The following is a 21,253-nucleotide window of genomic DNA, read 5'->3' as shown; positions in this document are numbered from 1 at the left end:
ATTGGAGGAAAGAAGGAGGAATGTGGGACAGTAGAACAGAATGGGGGATTTGTTCACAACAACTGCACCTTCAATGTCAGTGGGAACTTGTAGGCTTAGGTTGTGTAGACATAAAAATGAGAAAACTGCTTCTGTGCCATCTTTATTTACAGGCTTTTGGTCTGTCTGTTGCACAAAATTTCAAAAATAGAAGGGTGGATGAGAAATTATGACCTGTTTATAGTGTCTGCTAGAAGATAGTAGAATGACATCGTGTTGAACCAGAGCAAACTTCCATTTCTTGTGACGTGAAGTCTTACTGTTGTAAATGCCAAAGTAATAAAGTTAAAAATAAGATTTTTTTAATGTCTTTTAAGAGCCAGTCGATACCAGTGAAGCTGAGTATTTTTATTTCAGAATGACTTTTAAAATCTGAAATTCATCAGAGAAAAGGCGAGATATAAACGTTGTGCTTTCCAAATGTTTTGCTTCTGCAGCGTACATGTTGTCTTTGGACTGGTTATTTCTGGTTTTGAAGTAATAGAGCAAATAGAAAATCTGAAAACCGATACTGCCAGTAGACCCTATGCAGATGTACGAGTTATTGACTGTGGGGTGCTCGTTACAAAGTCAGCAAAGGATGGTAAGCACACATATGCTGAAGTTAATTGAATGTTGACATGTTTTTCAGAGTATAAAAATTATGCCAGCATCCAGAAGTTGCTATGGTGAATCTCTAGAATCATAATTTAGTTCTAACAACCCTTTAAAACTTCAATGTTGGAGTAGGTGAGTAAGGCACAGCAAGGGAAAAGGTTTTCTGACCTAAACCTTTGTGCCTTAGAAAACGTATGCCTGCTTCCCGGTCTCCTTAATTAATGTTTGAGGTTCATGTGACATACTCAAAATAAATTACAACTTGTTTTTCTGAGTTTGAAAGACCGTAATCTAAACAGAAGCTTTTCTGGATGTAGAATTTTGTGCAGTTTCTGAAGGTTTATTATAAGATATGTCAAGTTAATACTTGCCATAAACATAGTCAACATAATTTACCTTTTTGTGAGAATTTATAGGATATAGATGGTGTTAGATACATCTTTGGACAGGTGCTGTAAAGCTTCGGATTGTTATGAGTTAGGATTTTTTAACTTTAGTTCTGACTTTCCTCAAGGATAATGCGTTTTTTATGTCCTGCGGAGAGAGTCTGAGGAAAGATAATGTAAAAGTACGGGAATGCAGAAAGGAGAGGGTGGCAAAGCTTGGCACACGTGGATGTTTAACTTCAGTTATAAACTTCAGTGTATGGCTTATCATAAAAATGCTCTGGCTTTGCAGTATCTTAGATGGCAGAAGCTGTGCATGGAGGTTCTTAACAGTTCACTGAAGGTGTTTTTTTTACAACCATTTTTGCTGGAAAATATCTGTGTAACTTTATTGGTTTACCCAGGGCATGATAAATCCATATAATTTAACAAACCTCGCTGTTAAAAAATGCTCATGGTTTACACACAGATCCTCTGGAGAAGCATGTGTGTATTTAAATACATAGCTATATATCTTGTGTTATATACACACCATGTGTTACATGCACATATAAATACTATAATATCTGTTTCTAAGCTTTGGAGAAGAAGAAGAAAGTATGTTCTGAATCAGAAGAGTCAGAATCCTCCTCCAGTGCATCAAGCTCTTCAGAAAGTTCATCTGAAAGCGAAGCTGAAAATGAAAGAAGCAGGAGAAGAAAGCGTAAAAGAAGAGCTAAAGCAAAACAATCAAGAAAACGGAGAAAGGAGGAGAGGAAAAAAGAGGATTCAAGATGCAAGCGAACCTCAAACCAAAGATGGTGACTACTTTCTCAAATTTAAGAATTTCAGAGGAATTTGATAAATTTTACTTTTTCATGAAGTACTTAAGCAATTAATGTGAAGGTGCTTTTATTCTGTAAGTTCGGATTTTTATTTTATTTTTTTTTTTTTTAAACAAATCACTAAAACCAAGCTTGCTGGGTAGACTTCTGTGTTAAAGACCTTTGTAGGTAGAATCTAGAGTAACTTTGAAATAAATGTCTAGCATGTTAAAATGTTTGGGATTTGCTATACCTGTGTTAATGTAATGTTAGGCAAATAGAGACCTTTGATTCATACTTGATTCTATTTTAAAATATTTTATGACTAGTGGCAAATTAAAGGCAAAATTATTTGCTGTAAAGTGAGAACTGAACCTTACTTCTAACACCACACCATTGGCATGAAATGAGCTGTTAATGAAACACATTCTAAGTCACCTGAAAGCTTGTTGCGTCACGTGGGCTTCTTGTGGGAACCTGAACGGTGGTGTTTGTCAGTTGATTTTTATTTATATACTTATATTTCCTCCTAGCAGCCTTTCTGACAAGAGCGATGTGACCGAAAAAGCAACTGATGTTAGCACAAAGAGGGATAAGCCTGTCGTGCGTCCTGAAGAAATTCCCCCAGTGCCTGAAAATAGATTTTTGCTAAGAAGAGATGTGCCTGTTGTCAATGCAGAACCTGAGCCGTAAGGAACATTGAGTTTTATGATTGTGTTGACCTTCTTGGTAGCAACTACGCATAAAACTTCCTCAGTAACGTTATTTTACCAGAACTTACAGCAAGGAATGGCCTTAGTGTCAGAATTTCTAAATGAGGCAATTTACCTGTCCTGTTCACTGTTTTTCTTCAGAATTTTCCTTTCAGTGTGGTTCAGGTTTTTTTCAGTGAAAACTCATAAAATAGTTTCATCGGTCCTTTAAAGGTCGTGCATATTGTGACCTTAAACACAATTAGAGGTGATGCAAAAAAAACAAGGTTCATTAATTCCAGAGGAAATTTTGCAACATAAAATACAGCAGATGCAAGGTAAACTTGAATAGGTGATGGTTTTTTCAACTTTCTTAGACTAAACTTAGACTAAAGGGTGAAACTTTAGTGCAAAATCAGTCAAAGAGAATCTTACAAGTGGTTTATTTTTTTTTTTTTAGAACGGGAGAACAATTACTTTTTTAGTAGGAAGGAAGTCATGCATTCACAAGTTGCTTTCAATTTGTGTTTTTGCATGTCTACCAAAATGCATTTTTTTTCTATCAAATTTTTTTCACTTGTGGATTTAGATGAGCTGATACAGCACAGTCCTGGGCATCTCTAAAATCCAGTCACTTTGTTTTAATTCAGTTAACGGTGTAGTCTGCTGTAAGCTTTTTCTTCTTTACTTGTGCTTTCAAAGCCTTTGTATTTGCTTCTTTCAAACTGTGTAAAAAGGAATGCTGAATTACTTCTTGCTGAGGAAAGAAAGAAGGCTTTAGAACTTGGGGACTGTTATGACCTGCCACTGTCTGCTAAGGCATTGTTGTGTAATTGCTGCGATCTTGAAACTGTTCTTTCCATGTCATCTTCACGATTTGTCCACCAAACATAAGTCAGCTGCTTTAGAAGAGCCGTGTAACGCTGTATCAGAGTACTTTGGAAGTTCATTGTTAGCCTTTCTTTATCACAAAGGCAGGTCAGATCTGCAGAGCTGGTTGAGAACTGTTACGTATCGATTTGCTTTCATTGCAGGTCTGTGCGTGGCTGGCTGGCTTCTTGGAATGCCAGTTGCTGAATTCAGTTCTGCCGTATCAAAATAGACGATTAAGATATTTTGCATGGTTAATTTAAAATTAGGTTTAAGTTAAAATTGTTATTTTTTTTTGTGTATACTCTAATTTTCTTAATTTCTTTAGGAAGCTTCTTGATGCTGCACCAGTTCTAACCGACCAGAAACCATCAGTCTCTAAATCTGGACGAAAAATTAAAGGAAGAGGCACAATAGTATGTGACTTACTCTTATTTCCTCTCACCCAAAGTATCTTGTCTGACCTTGTGCTTTGAATTCTGAATTTCCTTGAAGGCTTTGTGTGCCACTGTAAGTGTTGTTGACCTACAGTAGATTCAAGCTTAGAAGGTTGAAATCTTGTTGCCAAGTAGTTCATTTTGCAATGCTTTTTCCTTATCCTTCTTCTTAATGTCTTCTTGCCGAAGCATTGTTTGGGAAAACAAAGGCTTACCCAGCTACAAGAGTAGTTTCAGCCATAAAAAGTAGCTTCAGACATAAGAATAAAATTATTTCTTTGTAAAGACTGAAATGAAGTCAGCAAAGGTTCATCCTAGGCAAGCTGCAACATCTGAAGCAATGAGAAAAGACAAGCTTTTACTCGCTCTGCTGCTTGGATTTCCTCACTGTTTCTCCTAAGCACTAGGACTGTTGCTGCATAACAGCAAACAAGGCTGTTCTGAAGTGTCCTAAGTATGTACAGTTCTGATACGTACAGTGTCTGATCACTGTGCGTATGTTGCTGATAAACATTTTTTTCTGGCAACATTGGCAGAATCACTTGTCAAAATGTCAAAAAGCAGAACTAACAGTTTAAGTGTATCTTTTGTTTCTGTTTTTAGCTAGTTAACGTAGTTTGCCAAATTTCATCCGCTCTCCTGCCTGAGATGAAGTCCGTGTAATTTCAGATAACACAGGCAAGAAGTTACTTTTTGCCATGCTTGGACAGAAGGTTTTTTGCAACTGCACAGTCTTGGTCCATTTTTTTTCCACTTTGTGAAGGCTGTCACTGTTTCTGTAGACCTCATTTCTATTTCAGTTATCTGGTAACTTTCTCTTTTGCATTAGTGCCAATGTTCTTAAGCAAAAGTTTTCTTATCCCTTCTCTAATCCATGATACAGGGCCCAAAACTTGATTTTCAGTCAGTTGAACAGGGAGAAAGTAAGAAGATATTTCTTAAGTGAATTCTATGTAAACCAATACATTCGTCTTTCTCTTTTTATTCTGGGAGACAGTCTAGGCTTTTTTTTCCACATATCACTTATTTTATAAGTGGCTCAAAATAATTGAGTAAAACCCAGATGTTTTTCTTCTTTGTTAATTGAGTCAAGGAGCATCCAATTTCCTCGTATGACTTACCTAAGTGTGTATCCAACTGGGTAATGGAAAATAATGACTTGGCAATATTACGACCATTTTTCTGCTGCTGCAGGAAAAGCTCTTTTTACCTTTTTAAATGCTGTGCCTAAGCATCATTTTCTAGCATGAAGCTTCATTCCACTTTTTTTGAAAGACATTTTGCTTAGAAGATGTCTTAAACTGCCCATTTCTTAAGGGCTGAACAGCAGTGACTTTTGAAACGGAGCTTGTTTCTGTGATTACAGGCAGCTAAGTATCTGCTAACTGAACTGAAACATCTGTGTTTTAGTATCCTGGAGGGGAGAAGTTTGGTTATCTGCTGTAATTGTGTTACTCCAGAAAGTGTAATGTAAAGAGAACTTTCTAAATTTTATCTTTTGTGTTTTGGAAAAACAGGTTAGCTGGGCCCTCTCGGGCTTTGATAAGTGCCCTTAGAGTATGAAAAGGCAGTTAGCTATGTAATCAGGCTCACATATAGCATATATGCGTACCAAAAGTGGGTGTCTTTGGCAGGGAATTCAGAATTTGTGTTCTTCCTGACCTTTGTGTGAATAACATTGTCTGGTTTGTTATGAAGATGCATGCAAAACTTGTATGAGAGATACCAGACACAGAATATATTTTTTCTTTAAAGGAGGTTGTATAATATAAAAAGTAATTGTCTTGCTTTGGTTTTACAGCGATATCACACCCCACCTCGATCACGGTCGTGCTCTGAATCTGATGATGATGAGAGTAGTGAGACTCCTCCACACTGGAAAGAGGAAATGCAGAGATTACGAACGTATAGACCACCTAGTGGAGAAAAGTGGAGTAAAGGCGATAAGTAAGATCCTTACAGTGCATTTAAAAAGTATTTTTTTTTTTGCACAAGCAATAATAGGTTATATAGCTGTTCCATGTCATTCTTGTTTGACTGAACAAAATGTGTAAAAATATCTTTGTATTTAATATCTTCCCACTTCCAGTGTTCCGAATTTAAACAGAATCTTTATTGGAATCTTTCCTAAAACTTTTCTTCTTTGGTGTTGTAACATCAGATCAACACATGCTGACAAAGCCTAAGGTCACAGAGCAGTTGTTCTTCAACTGTCTTCAATACTTAAGAAGAAATTCACCTGTCCAATTTCCTATTGCTTTCCTCTGAGATAGTTGCGTCAGATTTCCTTTAGCCTTGAACTTGGTTAACTGTTTTTTTTTTTTTTGATAACAAGACAACCAAATCCACAAAGCTTATATTAAGTTTTAGCTTCATGTTCTTTTTGCTGTTACCAGCTCTGTGATGTAGCTGACTTTCCAGAATTTCTGATGACTTGATAATCTGAGCTTGTATCAAAATGATAGATAAACCCCAAAGGCAGAACTGAAGAACATTATAAACATTATTGAAAAATTGCAAATGTTTACCAAACCCTTTTATATACTGAGTGCATACAATTTATTACATTGAACTAGCTAAATAATGCCTAAATAAGACGATTAAAAAAGAAAAAAATTAAATGTGGTTTATAAATCCCATAGTTGCAGAGTTCGAAATGATGTGGACTAGGATAATTAAATTGCCTGGGTTTACAGCGTGCACAATTTGGTGATTTTGTCTGATTCATCTCTTACAGAGAAGTGGTAGCTTTCCTCATAGTGTTGTAATTCCATGTCTTAAAACAAGTGTAATGAGCTCATTCAAAATGTGGTTGTCTGGTAGTAAATGGAGGGATTTTTATAGTTGTTAAACCTCATTAATTGCCTTGGGACAGGGAGAGGGGAAAATACTTATGAAGTTCTTACAGAATTTCCACTTAGTGTGGGTCTTGCTTGTTTGTTTTTAAGGTTGAGTGACCCGTGTACAAGCAGATGGGATGAAAGAAGTGCATCACGGAGATCAAGATCTTGGTCACATAACGGCTATTCTGATCTGAGTACTGTGAGATACTCCAGCCACCACAAAAAGCACAGAAAAGAGAAAAAGAAAGTGAAACATAAAAAGAAGTCTAAAAAGCAGAAGCATTTCAAGAAGCACAAGCAAACTAAAAAAAAGAAAACATCAGCTTCGTCAGATGTGGAATCCTCTCATTCCTTTGTCAGGAGAAAGAAACCATCTTGTGATCGTGAGAGGAAATCTCGTTCTTCTTCATCATCTTCTAGACATTCATCCAGAAGAGACTGGTCTAAATCTGATAAGGAGGACCAGAGTTCATCAACTTTATCAAGCAGAGACACTCGGTCATACTACAGGTCCAGGTCCAGATCTAGGTCTAAATCAAGGTCTTATTCTCGAAGTTCCAGATCAAGATCAGCCTCTAAATCATCACGTTCCCGAAGTAGATCAAGATCAAGTCCTAGCCCCAGGCATCAAAAGACTGTTTCCAATTCTCCACGAAATACTTCAACGCGATTAAATGAAAACAAGCCCAACAAGACTGCTGACCCTGTAAGAGCAGTTATACTCCCGACTGATAAAGTCGTCATACCACCGGTTGTCCCAGAAAGCCTCCCTGTCATACCCTTAAGTGATAGCCCACCACCTTCACGGTGGAAACCTGGGCAGAAGCCATGGAAGCCATCCTACGAGCGAATTCAAGAGATGAAAGCTAAGACAACCCATTTAATACCCACCCAAACTAATTATAATGTAGTTGTTATTAAAGAGGCTAACACTTCTTCCTCGCTCCGTAAGCGACAAAGGAGTTCAGATAGTGACCGAAGTGCTTATTCCAAATATCGTAGCGACAGAAGCTCAGATAGTTGGCCGCGATCGAGAAGCAGGTCCTCCCGAAGCAGGTCATACTCAAGATCTTACACAAGATCTAGAAGTCTGTCTAGCTCAAGAACAAAATCTCATTCTTCAGGCAGATCACCGTCACCGAGTAAATACCGCAGTGACAGGTCGGGTTATAGTGAGTCGACATCTTATTACTCCCTTAGTGATGACGACAGGCACAGAAGCAAAAGAAAATCTGCATCAGGTGATCAGAATGCTCGGTCTCTTAAACTAAGGCAGGAAACGAGCTCTGAAAGTACTCTTCCTTATAAAGGTACAAAAGACTACGATGAGTCTTCTCAAGGACTGAAAGAGAGCGACAGTTTATCGTCTTCTGACTTCTCTACGGACAGTGAGCATTCTGGCAAAGTAAAAGGAGCCCAAGAAAAAGAAGGCCATTTTCAGTTGGAAGGAGATGCTCAGCAACAGGATAAAAGCAACTCAAGTTCGGTGAGAGGGGAGGAGAAATCCAAGTGTGAACGGGATGCTGATCGTCCTAAAAACAAGGCCATTAAAGAGAAATCATCTGAGCAGCCTAGAGGTGGTGCAAAAAGTAAACGAAAATCCTATTCAGGTAGCAAATGGGACTCTGAATCAAACTCAGAAAGGGGAGAGGCTAGGCATAGTAGGGCAGATTCCAGACCCTCCTCTGGTAAAGAGGAAGGAGAGGCCACATCAGGATCTGATACAGAACTTAGCGTTACCAAAAGGATAAAAAAGTCAAATTCCTCAGAAGGTTTTCTGGATTCTGATTGTACGTGGAAGATGAGCAAACAGCTGTCATCTTCTGAATCTGAGAGTTCTCATTCTAGCTCAGCAAATACTAGAGGAAAGTCGAAAAAAGCCAAACATGAATCAAAAAAAACTCTTAAAAAGTCACATTCCAAAAAAGCAAAAGAAAAATCCAAAGGAAAAAAGGAGAAGAAACACAAAGTTCAGAAAAGAAAAGAAACATTTCATTGGCAGCCCCCGCTGGAGTTTGGTGAAGAGGAGGATGATGATATAAATGAGAAGCCACTTATCAAAGATGATAAAAAAGAAAAGCAGCTTACCAGGGACATAAAGGATAAAAAACAGCAAGCTGCTGAAAAGGATGAAGTAGTCAAAGACAAAATGGGAAATGGTGAAAAGCCCTGTACAGATGAAAACCTTCCAGGTAAAAGCACTACTGATGCCTCACCAGATCACAGTAACCTTAATAAAGATAGCGTTGATCCAGACACTTCAGCCAGTATTTTAAACTCAGGAATAAAAGTGACTGCTTGCAAGAATGAGACTAAGCATGCTGAAGAAGGTAACCAGAATGGGCTGGAAGATGTTGTTCAGACAGATGACAACATGGAGATCTGCACTCCAGACCGTAACTCACCAGGAAAGGTGGTTGTGGACACGTCTCCTGTCATTCTCACTGCCAAACCTCAGGCTTTAAGTGCTAGTACAAACAAAGATTTACAGCCTCCTGAACCAGATGCTGTCAAATTAGGAAACAGTGTTATAGACTTTGTTAATATTAAAGAAGAAAAAGAAACAGGGAAGCAAGAAAATAACTCTGTCCCCGTGTCTAGCACAAAAGATTGTAGTTTAAAAAGTGAAATCACTGAAAATACACAAAGCAATCAAGTCGATAATAAATGGAAGCCTTTGCAAGGTGTTGGTAACTTGCAACCAGCTACAATTAGTACTGCCACAGAAGTAAAGAACATAGCTTCAGCACCAGAGCCTAAACCAGCAGGTTTAAGGATTGAAATAAAAGCTAAAAATAAAGTAAGGCCTGGATCTCTGTTTGATGAAGTTAGGAAAACAGCACGGCTAAATCGAAGGCCAAGGAACCAAGAAAGTTCCAGTGAGGAAGAGTCCCCAAGTAGAGATGACAACAGCCCATCCAGGAGTCTCAGTAGGTCACGAAGTAAATCCGAATCTAAATCCAGACACCGAACAAGATCACTGTCTTACAGCCACTCCAGAAGTCGATCCCGAAGTTCTACATATTCGTATAGGTAAGGCATTCACGTTCCTGTTCTTTTTGTTAACTTGAAAGTTCACGATATTCTCAAGGCATGTTTCTCTTTCTCAGCTTGTTTTTCTTTTAAACAGCACTGTATATTTTAGCACATACGGGATAAATACTTAGCTAAAAGGATGAAGCTTTAAAATGCTTTTGCTTCCCGTGTTCTTGTGCTCTTCACTTGAGTTATTCTGTTTTGTGCTTTTCAAAAACTGTTTCTGGATTGTAGGTCAAGAAGCTATACAAGAAGCCGAAGCAGAGGCTGGTATAGTAGAGATCGGTCAAGAAGTCGAAGTAGTTCCTACCACAGTTACAAGAGTCGTAGGTAAGTTTCTCTAATTGTTAATTTTGAGGTGTGTTACCAAACCAGTAAATGGTGCCCAGAACTCTGATGCTTCAGTCTCTGAGCAAATTGGAAATGGGCTTAGCTGTGCATGCTGCTGCCTGAAGCATCTGCTTGAAACATGCAAGTTAAAACAATCAGATTTTGAAATATCCTGTTACTGAAAAAGGAATTGTATTTCATGTTTTACAGTGTGAGTAAGGAATTCTGAGAAAATCATGTTCCCATCCTCTTTCCCCCTCTTCCCTGTTCAGCACTTGTTCTTGATTAACTTAACACAAAGCGTTTTGTTTTTGTTTGTCAGTCGAACCTATAGTAGAAGCAGATCGAGAAGTAGTTCCTATGGTCATCACAGCCGATCCAGGTATGGATTGTAGTTCTGTACCAACTCTGCAATAAATGTACTTGCTATAAAAATATCTTAGTGTAAAAAGTACCCCTGCATCTGTGCTCTTCAGAAATGTACTGTCGTGTTAGCAGCTTTGAGAGCAAACAAAGCAAGAATAACATAAATGAGATGCTTGGAAAATTACCAAGTCATACTGGTGTTACAGTGATAGGTGATGGTATGGTGAACACGTTTCCCTTTCTTGCTAAATGGAATATAAAAATGAAATATAAATTGGAATAATTTTGTTGTTTGTTAATACCTCTGAAAACAAGTTTTTATTTCATTTTATTTCATATTTCATTTGTAGTGAAAACTCAAAACTTTTTAAATGCTTAGTCTCTTGTATATTAATAAATTTAATGTTGTTTTGATGATGCTGAATTCTGGTATTTAAACATCTACAAAAACTTAGAATTATCCTGTTTTCCACATCCTTTGAGAGTAAATTCTTTATAGTGATTCATCTCTTTGTATTTAAGTGTTGTGCATTTGAAATAAATGACATTTTAGATGCGGAACTGTAAATCTACAAAGACTTTATTTTCCCTTTAAAGTAGGTCATACACGTATGATAGTTACTATAGCAGAAGCCGAAGTAGAAGTAAAAGGAGTGACAGCTATCGGAGATCTAGAAGTTACGATAGGCGATCCAGGTATGTTACTTGCTTGCGTGTCTCTCATACCATATTAATGCAAAAGAATTTGCAAAGTACGTACTTAAGTTCATGAAGGCTACGGTCTTTTTCCCCAACCATAAAAATATATTGCATATATAAATCCCTATATGTTCAAAGTAAGCACATAATTTTTTAATAACACTGCCTTTAAGTGGTTTTTAAACTCCTGCAGTGAACTAGCTCTCAAGATTTAAATCAGGTGCCCTGTTACAAATTAAAAGCTACCTGGTATGCAAAGAATTCCATTGGATGGTGAATACTTTTTTTTTAAACCACTTTTGCAGTCTAGCCAAAAAGCATCTGCAGAGGAAGTGAAAAATTACAGCGCTATCCAGAATTAATTTTTAACTTCCTAGAACATGTTTTGAAAGAATATCTTACCAGCAAATCTGGTGTGCTTTTGATGTCACTGTTAGCTTAAAATTTATATAATAGTGCAAAATTATCCTACTCAGTCAAGGGGAATTACCAGAGGTGCAAGCGAGCACACTTCAGCAGAGATCAGAAGTGGAATGTGATCTTTATATAGTGCATAAACTTCAGTGGTAAGTCAGACAGATAGCTGGCTGCCGTAAATTTTCACCCTCTGCTGTTCTCATACTCGTTTTTTCATGACATAGTATCACCTCTTAATGGACTCTGGTGTCACCAGTTTCCTCATCAGACTGTGACAGTAAGACAGCTTCTTCATGTGTATGAAGGGCAATTAATTAGATTAATGAAAAGTGTGGAAGTCATTACAAAATCCTTGTTTTGGGATGTCAGGAAGCATCAGAGAAACAATGCTTGATTAGGATATGCCTATCCCTTCAGAAAGCTTTCCTTACAGGCACGAGGCTAGAAAATTTCTAATTAAAGTTCATTCTGTATAATTTGAATATGTTTTGTGGCTTATCTGAAACAATCTGTACCATTTCTTTATGCTTGGCCAGGTGCTCAGCTTGGAATTCTTTTGGTTTGGATAAGCCAGAACATTTGAATGTATTATTTCCCTTCTGCACACACTCCCGTTGTTGTTATGGAGCCTAATTACTCAGATCCTTCTTCGAACTTCAAATTGCAATATGTAAAGGCATGGAGTTGCAAAATCATTTTGGTTGAGAAGTAAAACTCCTTTTGTTAGAATATAATTCTTAGTCAGCTGTCAGCATTAACAAAAACTTAGTTGTTTTTTGAATGAATTCTTAGCTTTTTTGATGAAAGGAAGAAATCTTATAGTTACAATCACAGTTTGACTTGAGCTGCACAGGATTTTCAGCACGTAAAATTAATGACTAGTTTAATTTTGAGTGTCCATTAACATATGTTTCAGTTGTTATATACATGACTGTTTTCTTCTCGTCTCGTGCATCTGTCTCAATTTTTGACGTGATGCAATTTTGAATTTAAAGCTCGAAATAAAATGTTGAGGAATTTAATTTTTTCTTTGTAGATCGTATGGCTCTGACAGTGAGAGTGATCGCAGTTACTCCAACAACCGAAGTCCCAGTGAAAGCAGTGGGTATAGCTGAAAATCTTTCTGTGACGATTGAAACCGTATTTAATAAGTTTGTCAGTGTTATGTTTAAAACCAGAACTGTTCTGAGGATGACACAAGTGAAGTTGAAGGATGTTTACCGAGCTAGCTGAAACTACCATTTATCGGTGAACTCACTTGACTGACTGTATACTTAAGGAGAGAAGTACTGAAGCTCAACTCAACTGTTTTTTATGTCAAATGCTACTTTTACAAAATATAACAAAAAAAAAAAAAAGGTTTTATTTCCTCAAATCGGATTTTCCAAGCCATGAATGACACTTAGGTGAGTTTGCTGATGCCGCTTTTCTCGGTGCAGCAACCAGTACTGTCTTCAAGTATGTTTATAAACACCTTAAGGCTTTCTGCCTGTTACTGTTAAATACGTTAGCAACTATAAAACTGTGAAGAACTTCTTACAAAGGCTGGCATTTCTAGTTTATTAAAATGTTTTTTTTTAGAGCTGGAAGGTGGGTTCCATGCTGTCTTGTTTGACTGTTGCGTTATATAGAGTATATACACAGCAGCTAGTTGATGAAAACAAAGACTGCCACGATGTCTTAATCCTTCCTGTGCTGTGGTGTTAGAGAAGTCTGCTCAGAAGGGTGAGCTTGCACACAACAGGAGTTGTCAAACTGACAAGCAGCGAGCGAAAGTGTGATGAATTAGTTTTGATCTCAAAATCCAACCTGTCTAAACTTTTGCATTTAAAAGCCAAGTGTCTGTTCAATTGCAACGTTCTTTAGAGGGTAAAGAAGTGTTTCTGAGCGGTCCCATTTAAATTCCTACGGCAGCGCTTGGCGTACCTCAACACGTTTTGAAGCTGAATGTTGTAAACTTGAGGATATCATGAGTTTGTTCAGAATGCTTCTTAAAAACCTAAGTGATAATTTTTGAGAAAATAAACCATAATGGTTCCTATATAAAATGTCTGCAGATGTATCCCATTTGCCAGAGGGAATATCAGTGTGCAGGTCCCAAATTGTATCTTATTGAAGTGAAATGACTACGAAAATACTGGTATGCCTGATAAAGTGTGGAAAGTACTTTCCAAGTGAAGTTTAATACCAAAAATGACTACATGTTACAGGTAAATGGCTTGCAAAAAACATAGACTTAAAGCTGGAGAGCATAATTTTTTTGCAATATTCTGATTGAGTCAATTTAAAATCATTTATAAAGTTTTTCAGTGTTTAGAAAGTTGTATACTAAGAGACCGTTTTTTAATGGCATAACGTCGTACCCTGAAAAGCAGGGTCTGTAGTAAAAACAAAAACATACTAACGTAGCTTTATTAGAGCTAATGAGTACTGTTGTATTATAACTACTTTCATTACTGACTTTCTGTAATGCCTTGAGATGCTTTAGTTTTCTTGACTGTTTTCAAACCTTGAAAACGATTTTTTTAATCTCATCAGGACCCAACAGCTTTGAAAATGAAAAGTAGTAATTTCTTGCTTAGACATCAATTCATACTGTTTTTTTTATTGAATTAAGCTGCTCCAAATTAGCTTTTGGTACACTTCTGAAACATGAAAAGAAAGCTCAAAGTGAAATTTGAAGACTGTAATGATGCCCTGCACGTCTGTACATGGCAGGCTGAATAAGACATTTCTACACAGGTTCCTAAAACTGAATCTGTCATACGGTTTTCCCCCTTTTTAGGAGAACCCAAAGTCCCGAACTTAAACTCCTGCTCCTGTAATTCAGTGAGAAATTGCTTGCACGTAGTCCTTTCAGATCAGTATTTTGTAAGGTTCTTATAAATGTACTGAATGTTCAAATGCATTACTCAAATCAGTATGTTTGCAGATTTCTTTTTGAACGGTAGCAGCCATTTCAGAGTCTCAAATAAATATTTCTTTGCTAACTCAAGGTAATGTTTGTCGCAGTTCCGTAGTTTTAAGTAATTTGTTTTTCCCCCTACAGAGAAAATAGCACTACTGGGCTAATGGCGTAACAAAAGTTACAAATGTAAGCGTTGTCACTCAACGTTTCCTCAAACTAAATTGCTCCAAAACCTGATTTTGTCATGTTTCAGATCTAAGTTGATTTTTTTTAAGGCCAGGAAAAGGTAGTGAAATAGATATATTGTCAATCAGTTGTAGTTGTCCAGAATCGCTGCAATGTTACCAATGTCTATTTCATATCTTGAATTAAAGCTTTATAAAGAAGTTCCATCTGGTCGATGGCTGGGGAGGGATGCGAGGGAAAGGGGGGGGGAATATTTTTACTTGGTGAGTTCTGTTAAATTGTGCTTCAAATAGAAAACGCACCACGGAGCTGGTTTTCTAATGTCGGTCTGTTTTTGCAATTTTGTTATTCAAAAGTAGTTGCTGTTTGTAAAATAAACTTTTGTACATATCTGCAAAGGCTCTTTTCTCTAAATCTGGAAAAACCCATTGCTCCTCGAGGGAAACGGACAGGAAAATGAGAGATGCGCTTCAATTTCTGTAGCTGCTTGTCCCTTGCAAGACTACAAGTTGGCTTTCCTTCTCCTGACCTAGATAGAGAACAATTCCTCTGCAAGGCTCTGCACTAGGTTTACGTAATCGTCATCGTCGGAACAAATATTTTGAAATTTCCAAGTGATTTGAGGTCTCGCCGTTTCCTCAAGGTACGTGGAAGTTTCTTACCCTTTGTGAACAGTTACACTTAACGGAGCCGGGCGGAAATCTCTGAAGGTGCTGAATTTAACTGCCTTGCTAAATATTCTTCCCCAAATTTACATTCCCACGTCGTTTCCGTAGCACGTGGGAGATGTGGTGTCGGTTGAAGTCAGCAGATGTAATGGCTCAGCACGCTAATCCATTAGTCTTGCAGACCTTCTGTTCCAGGGAAACTGGATTTCATTGGATATGCCAGCTCTGTCCTAATGGGAAGATGAATTGCCTTGATCTGAGGTTTAAAAAATGGATTTCCTGATGGGTGAGGACAAGCGGAGATGTTTCCTTGTTTAATTTAGTCCTCAGCATGATCCGGCTGACCTGGCATTTCCCAGACGTGGGAGCACGGCTTTGGGGAGGCAGCATGAGAAATTCCACACGGGAGAGAGCAGGAACGCCGGGGTGATGTGAGCTATGGCAATAAAAGATGTAAAAATGGGAACTCAAGGTAGGGAAAGTCTGAGGGGCCACCTTGCAATCAGGCAGCTCGTTTATTCTTTTCTTATTCTCGACAAGTTAGAAACACCCTGCTGCTTCTTCCCTGTTAGGGACATTTTCCTGTTAAAAAGAACAAAAAAAAAAAATCTTAATCCCTGCAGTGCGTTACACTTAGCTCTTGATTATAATAAGGGTTTTTTGGAGGGGAAACGTGGGGCAAGTGTTTTAAATGTGGCCAGGAAGGTCAGGTCTGTGGTCCTGGTTGTTTTGGCAATAGGCTGGCCGCTGCTCAGCACACGGAGTGTTGTTGTGGGGTAGCTCCACGGGGCAGGCACGAGGAATCCTCCTAACTTGTTGAGAATAAGAAAAGACTTAAACGAGCTGCCTGGCTGCAGGGGTGTCGATCAGATGAGGAATGGGTTTGCACAAAGCCCGCATTTACAGAGCCCCGGCCGAAATGCAGCTTTCCGACCGTATCTCCACGCAGAGAGCCTTCACTCCGGCTCCCCTGTCGCTTTTAAACAAGGGTTATTTGTGGCGTTGCACTCGAGGGGAAGAAGCATTTAAAGTGCTCTTTCTGAAGCTCACCAAGTATCTGGCGCTGTATTAAATTTCTCCTGATGGCTTTGGTGGTTCGTGATGATCACGCTTACAGTTGGGAGCTGAGCTCAGTGTTTAGATGACCTTGAGCTGCACTCTGCAATCCATCTGGTGTAATTTCCAAACCCAACGCTGCCTGGGATTTAAAGCACGAGGAGATAAAGCTCTGCAGGCTCCACCCCTACTTAACATCCATATAAATACATATTTTTTTTTTCCTTTCATATGGTTGTGAAACAGCCGTGGTTTTCCCTGGTTTTGAAATGCTTCAGCAGCCCGACTGCGGGAAGGCAAAACTGTTAAAAATCCTAAACCATTAAAGGGACCCGACCACGGATTTAATAAGGTCTGCCTGGCCCTCCGCGCTGGGACTGCACGCACGAAACCAGCCTGGGATTTATTTTTTGGTTTGCTTTTAATGGAAGCAATATTTCACAACTGCAGCAGAGGCACGAAGGTTTGGGGGAGGGGGGGGGCGTCGTTAATTTGGCATTAATTGCTGCTTGCTGTGATGCGAGTGTGCCCTTGAAAGAGCACGGCGCTGCTCAAGAAAACAAGTGGAAGTGGAGAGGGATCACTCCCCATGGATGCTCCCCAGAGCATGGTGGAGGCCAGCAGGGAGCTGAAGGACAATTTGGAAGGTCCTTGGGAAGGGGAGAAGGTAAGGGGCTGCTTCCAGGAGAAATACCCTGCCCTTTTGGGAAGGGACCAGCAGAAATACCTGCCCTACCTGGCAGAATAAAAGCTTTTTTAATCAGTGCTCCACACCAGCTGAGATCAGTTTCACCTCCTCCCCGGCTGTGGCCTGAAAGAGCCGAGGGTCCGGATGTGTCTGGTGATAACGGAGCTGCAGGTGCACCAGGAGAAGAAAAGAAAAAAAAAAAAAAAACAGGAAAAAAATGGATCCTTTTGGTAAACTCACCTTTTGCAAAAGCTGCACGTGTGCTTTGGGGCACCGGTATGACAACAGCACGTGTGCGTTCCCTGTCCCTTTTGTCCCCTTGTGCTTTGAGGTCTGCAGCATCCCCTGATGCTGGTGTCCACCGTCTAAAGAAATAACAGGGCAGGGGGAAAAATTCATTCAAAATTCCTTCTCCCTGCTGTAACACACGCTTTGGTAACGTCAGGAGCGTGCTCAGCTGGTTTGGGGAGAAGTAGCAAGCAGTTGCTTAAACTAAGGGAGAAACAAAGCCAAGAAGTAGAAATAAATAAATAAAAACTCCAGAACCAGCTTGAGCTACACCAAGCATGCCTCCTGATGATGAAATCCAGCTTGTTTTGATCCGCCTGAGTGACAGGGTTCCTCTACACCTCCTGCAGCAAGCTGCATGCATCCCACTTGTGTTTTCTGTCCCCAGCCATAGCGTTGAACAAACACCCTGCTGGGGGGCTCATCCTGCTGAGCCCCCAGCCCCAGGGCCCTCTCCTGCCATGGGATGTCTCCTCCTGCCCTGGGCAGTATCCCCTTTTTGGGGTAAATCACGCAAGTTCCCATCCAGCCCCTCTGTAAAATGGGCCGGGGCTGAGATTCGGCAGCTGCAGTACCAAAACCAGCACTGCCTCAAACTGCTGTTTAAAAAAATAAATAAATAAATGTATTTTCTGATGGCTGAAGTTCTTTAGCTGCTGCTGCAGCCCATCATTGCCACTTCCCGAGGTCGGAGAGGAAGAGAAAATGACCTTTTGGGAAGTGTTGCGCCAGCCCTGCCCCGCGCTGCTCCCGCAGATTTGTGCCCCGGCCTTACACAAGCACCAACTTTTTCCTTTGTTTCCACTGAATTGCAGCCTTTTTTTTTAATTATTTTTTTCTTTCTTTTTCTTTTTATTCCCAAGCCATTTTTCTAATGTGTCAAAGCTTGTTTTGAAGCCCCAGCCCATCCTCCCAAGTACTGGAAGTCCCTCCCGGCTCGCTATCGTTTGCAGCTGTAATAAGCGAATTCGCTATTCATGCAAGTAATTATTAAAAAAATATTTTGAGCAGTACCAGGCCTGGGACGGCTCCCCGGGGACTCCGGGGCTGTGTATCTCTCCGGTTTCATGGCGAAGCGTAAATAACTCCTCCAGCGTTTCCCTCCAGCTCCACGTCACCGGGTCCCTGCCACCCCTCCGGTGGCAGCAGCGCGGCCTGGCGAGCGGCGCTCCCCTCGGTTTTAACTCCCCCGTGCCAAATCCGGGCAGGGTTTTTGATAAGTTGCTCTGGGGCTTAATTCTGCTTCATAACAACGAGCTGAAACTCGGCTCTGGCTTGAGCTTGTCCGACCTTAGCCAGAGCTGCTGGAGCTTGCAAAACGTCGCCCTGAGGTGCCCGGTGCCTGCTGGTTGCGTTTGGACGCTGCCTCTTGGTTCCCCCTGCACCTTCAGCTTTGAAAACCTGAGAGTCTGTGTGCAGCCTGACAGCTCTTGCTGCTTCTTTTAGCATTAATATGAAACTATTCGTGTACTTCACGTTCCTCTTCTTCACCCCAGAAGTGTTTATCGGGGAGACTCTCTCCCACAGCCACCGGTGTCAGCGAGGGAGGGACGCTCGCTGGTTTTCCCTGTTCGTGCCCGGTTTCTCTCTGTGTGTATTTACTGAACGAGGTGGTTTCTGGCTGCCGAGCTTGTCTTTCCCATTCCCAATTTGTAGCCCTAATGCGATGGAAAAATTCCCCGTGGATTCCATTCCATTTGAGCCACAGGGGACCGAAACTACTTAAAAATGAACACACCTTGCATGTACCTGCTTTGCTGCTCTGCCAAGCATCAGCATTTCCCCAGCAGTCCTGAAAAGTGCTCTCTAACCAAGGTCCCATAACCTTGGGGTGCTTTGGGTGGGAAGGGAACCCAAATTCCCCCCAGCCCCAACCCCAAAACCTTCCAGCCCTGACCCCAGCCATGCACAAGGCCCCCTGCCACCAGCCCAGGAGCCCGCAGCCCCATCCTGCCTGGCCTTGGGCACCACGTGGGGTGTCCCGAGAGCAGAAATATCCACCTAAGGGAAAAATAAGGATCTGTTCTTAAGAAATAGGTAAAAATTAGTGTGCGCTCGGAGACCAGTGTGCTCGGAAGGGGCCAGCAGGCAGCCCAGCCGTGGCAGGGCTCATTTTTGGCACGCAGCATCCTGCAGCCCTTCGCTTCCCCAGCACAGGCTCCAACCCGAGGCGAAGCTTCCCCAGCTCCCCGGAGGTGCTCTTGACTTATAAATGCAGCTCTGGGTATTTCCTGTAGCTCTTAATCTTGCTAATTATCTCAATCAAGGTGTCGCTTTCTAACTTCCTGCCTAATGAAATGCCGCCTCTCGTCCTTCGCGGTGTGAAGATGCCTTTGAGCCGCCCGCGCGGCTCTCACACCTGGCTCCTTGACAAGCAACCCCGGTGCTGGAGGTGACTTTCCTCGCCAGGTTTCTGGGTGATGGATGGATGGGAAGTCACATTCACGGCACATCTCCGAGCTTTGTGGACATTCAGTCCTTGAGTCTGCTCCACGCAGTGCCGGAGCCGCTTCGTGTACATTTTGGTAGGGGGTGGGATGAGGGCTCAGGCTCATCGGTAGGACTTGACGGGGTCCAGGTGGGGTAAGAAGTCATCCACCTGCATCTGGCTGGACGTGGTGATCTTGATCTTTTCCAGCCAGGATGATTTGGTGGGTTGGGAGAGCCTCATAGTTTTCTTCTCCATCCAGACATGCCCTTCTGGTTTGGGCTGTCATTTTATCCATCCAAATAGTCTGCTTCCAACAGCAACAGGAGGAGACGATGCCTTTTTTCCTCCGGATGCTTTACCGTATGCATTCCTGTACCAAAATTCATCTGAATTTTTTGCATCTGCTTTTTCATTTATTGAGGTCCTTGTGGGGTTGATCACCATCCATGTGGCATCTGGGGACACCGGGAGGGCTGCCCTGCGAGCGTGAGCTGTGGCTGTGCTCCTCGCCCACTGGGTTGCTGATGAGGATGGTGAAGAGCCCCAGACTTGGTGCTGGCCAAGCCTTCTCCATCCTGAAAAGTGGCCACCGAGCCCTGCCTTCTGCTTGCCAACTTTTAATCAGCTGCTGAGCAATAAAGGGGCCTTCGATCTTGTCCTACAGCAACTTGTTTTCTTTCAAAGTCTTCTCAAGGGTATTAAAAACAATAAATATTTATAAAATCCTGTGGTTCTCCCTCCTAGAGCATAGAATCCACATACATTTCCATGAAAAAAAAAGGCAAAGTTTTACTGAATTCACATTTGGCCGGCGCCCTGAATGCAGCAGGAGTTGTTCGTGCAGGGAAGTAGTAGCCAAAACTGGCTGGAGATAGGTCTGGTGGGAGAAAACAAATATTTCTTCCCCCAAAACGTCAAAACTGCCAAGTTGAGTTGTTAACGGAGACAGAGCCTCCAACACACCAGCAGTGAGGACAGCTCGGCTCGGCTCGATGCACTCAGAGCAGAGGCTTCGATCTGTAAACCTGCAGCTGAGCAATGCTCAAAAAGAGCCTTTTTCCTCAAAATACCAGACCGGCGATGCTCTGTCCCTCTGCTATAACACCCCAGGGACAAGCAGGAGCAGCTCAAGAAGCAGAGGGATGCCCGCTGGGTCCCATTTTTGCCCCTTGTGGCACTTTTGCATCACCCACCTGGAAAAAAAAACCCGTACCCGGGCCTGGGGCTGCCCCAGAGCTGCGGAGAGAGCGGAGGAAAAGGAGTAAGGTGGGAAACCCTCTGTGTTCAGCAGCACCTTGAATCAGCACAAAAAACAAATCGGTGACTCCACAATTACTTTTCCAGGGGTAAAACAAGCTAAATGTTTTTCAGGAAATCTGAAAGCTGGAGGGGGGAGGGGGGGGGTTCCTCCCCCTTCCTCCTCTGAGCAATTTCTCCTTGAATATTTCGGTCTTCTCATCCTTCAAGGGTTTTAAGTAAACTTCCTCATGCTGGCATCGTGGCAGTATAAAAA

General features: G+C 41.1%; 1 protein-coding gene across 6 annotated transcripts in view; it reads left to right on the top strand.

Moving 5' to 3' along the window:
- NKTR (natural killer cell triggering receptor) overlaps nucleotides 1-15,007 on the top strand; it is a 39,653-nt gene extending 24,646 nt beyond the window's left edge. For 2 of the 6 annotated variants that reach the window (XM_084511432.1, XM_084511435.1), the window contains 10 exons: nucleotides 477-622; nucleotides 1,600-1,822; nucleotides 2,359-2,514; nucleotides 3,716-3,803; nucleotides 5,626-5,771; nucleotides 6,773-9,700; nucleotides 9,938-10,033; nucleotides 10,356-10,415; nucleotides 10,997-11,095; nucleotides 12,552-15,007. In XM_084511432.1, the coding sequence (XP_084367558.1) occupies nucleotides 477-622; nucleotides 1,600-1,822; nucleotides 2,359-2,514; nucleotides 3,716-3,803; nucleotides 5,626-5,771; nucleotides 6,773-9,700; nucleotides 9,938-10,033; nucleotides 10,356-10,415; nucleotides 10,997-11,095; nucleotides 12,552-12,630 (4,021 nt within the window). In that variant the 3' untranslated portion in view covers nucleotides 12,631-15,007. The remainder of the gene's footprint in view (nucleotides 1-476; nucleotides 623-1,599; nucleotides 1,823-2,358; nucleotides 2,515-3,715; nucleotides 3,804-5,625; nucleotides 5,772-6,772; nucleotides 9,701-9,937; nucleotides 10,034-10,355; nucleotides 10,416-10,996; nucleotides 11,096-12,551) is intronic. The other 4 variants (XM_084511434.1, XM_084511437.1, XM_084511433.1 and 1 more) reach the window with 4 other exon arrangements.
- Nucleotides 15,008-21,253: the final 6,246 nt, after the last annotated feature.

Source organism: Aythya ferina, assembly GCF_964211825.1.
Source record: "Aythya ferina genome assembly, chromosome: 2".
NCBI lineage: Eukaryota > Metazoa > Chordata > Aves > Anseriformes > Anatidae > Aythya > Aythya ferina.
Note: the sequence above shows the minus strand (reverse complement) of the source record. Positions and strands in the feature narration are given on the sequence as shown.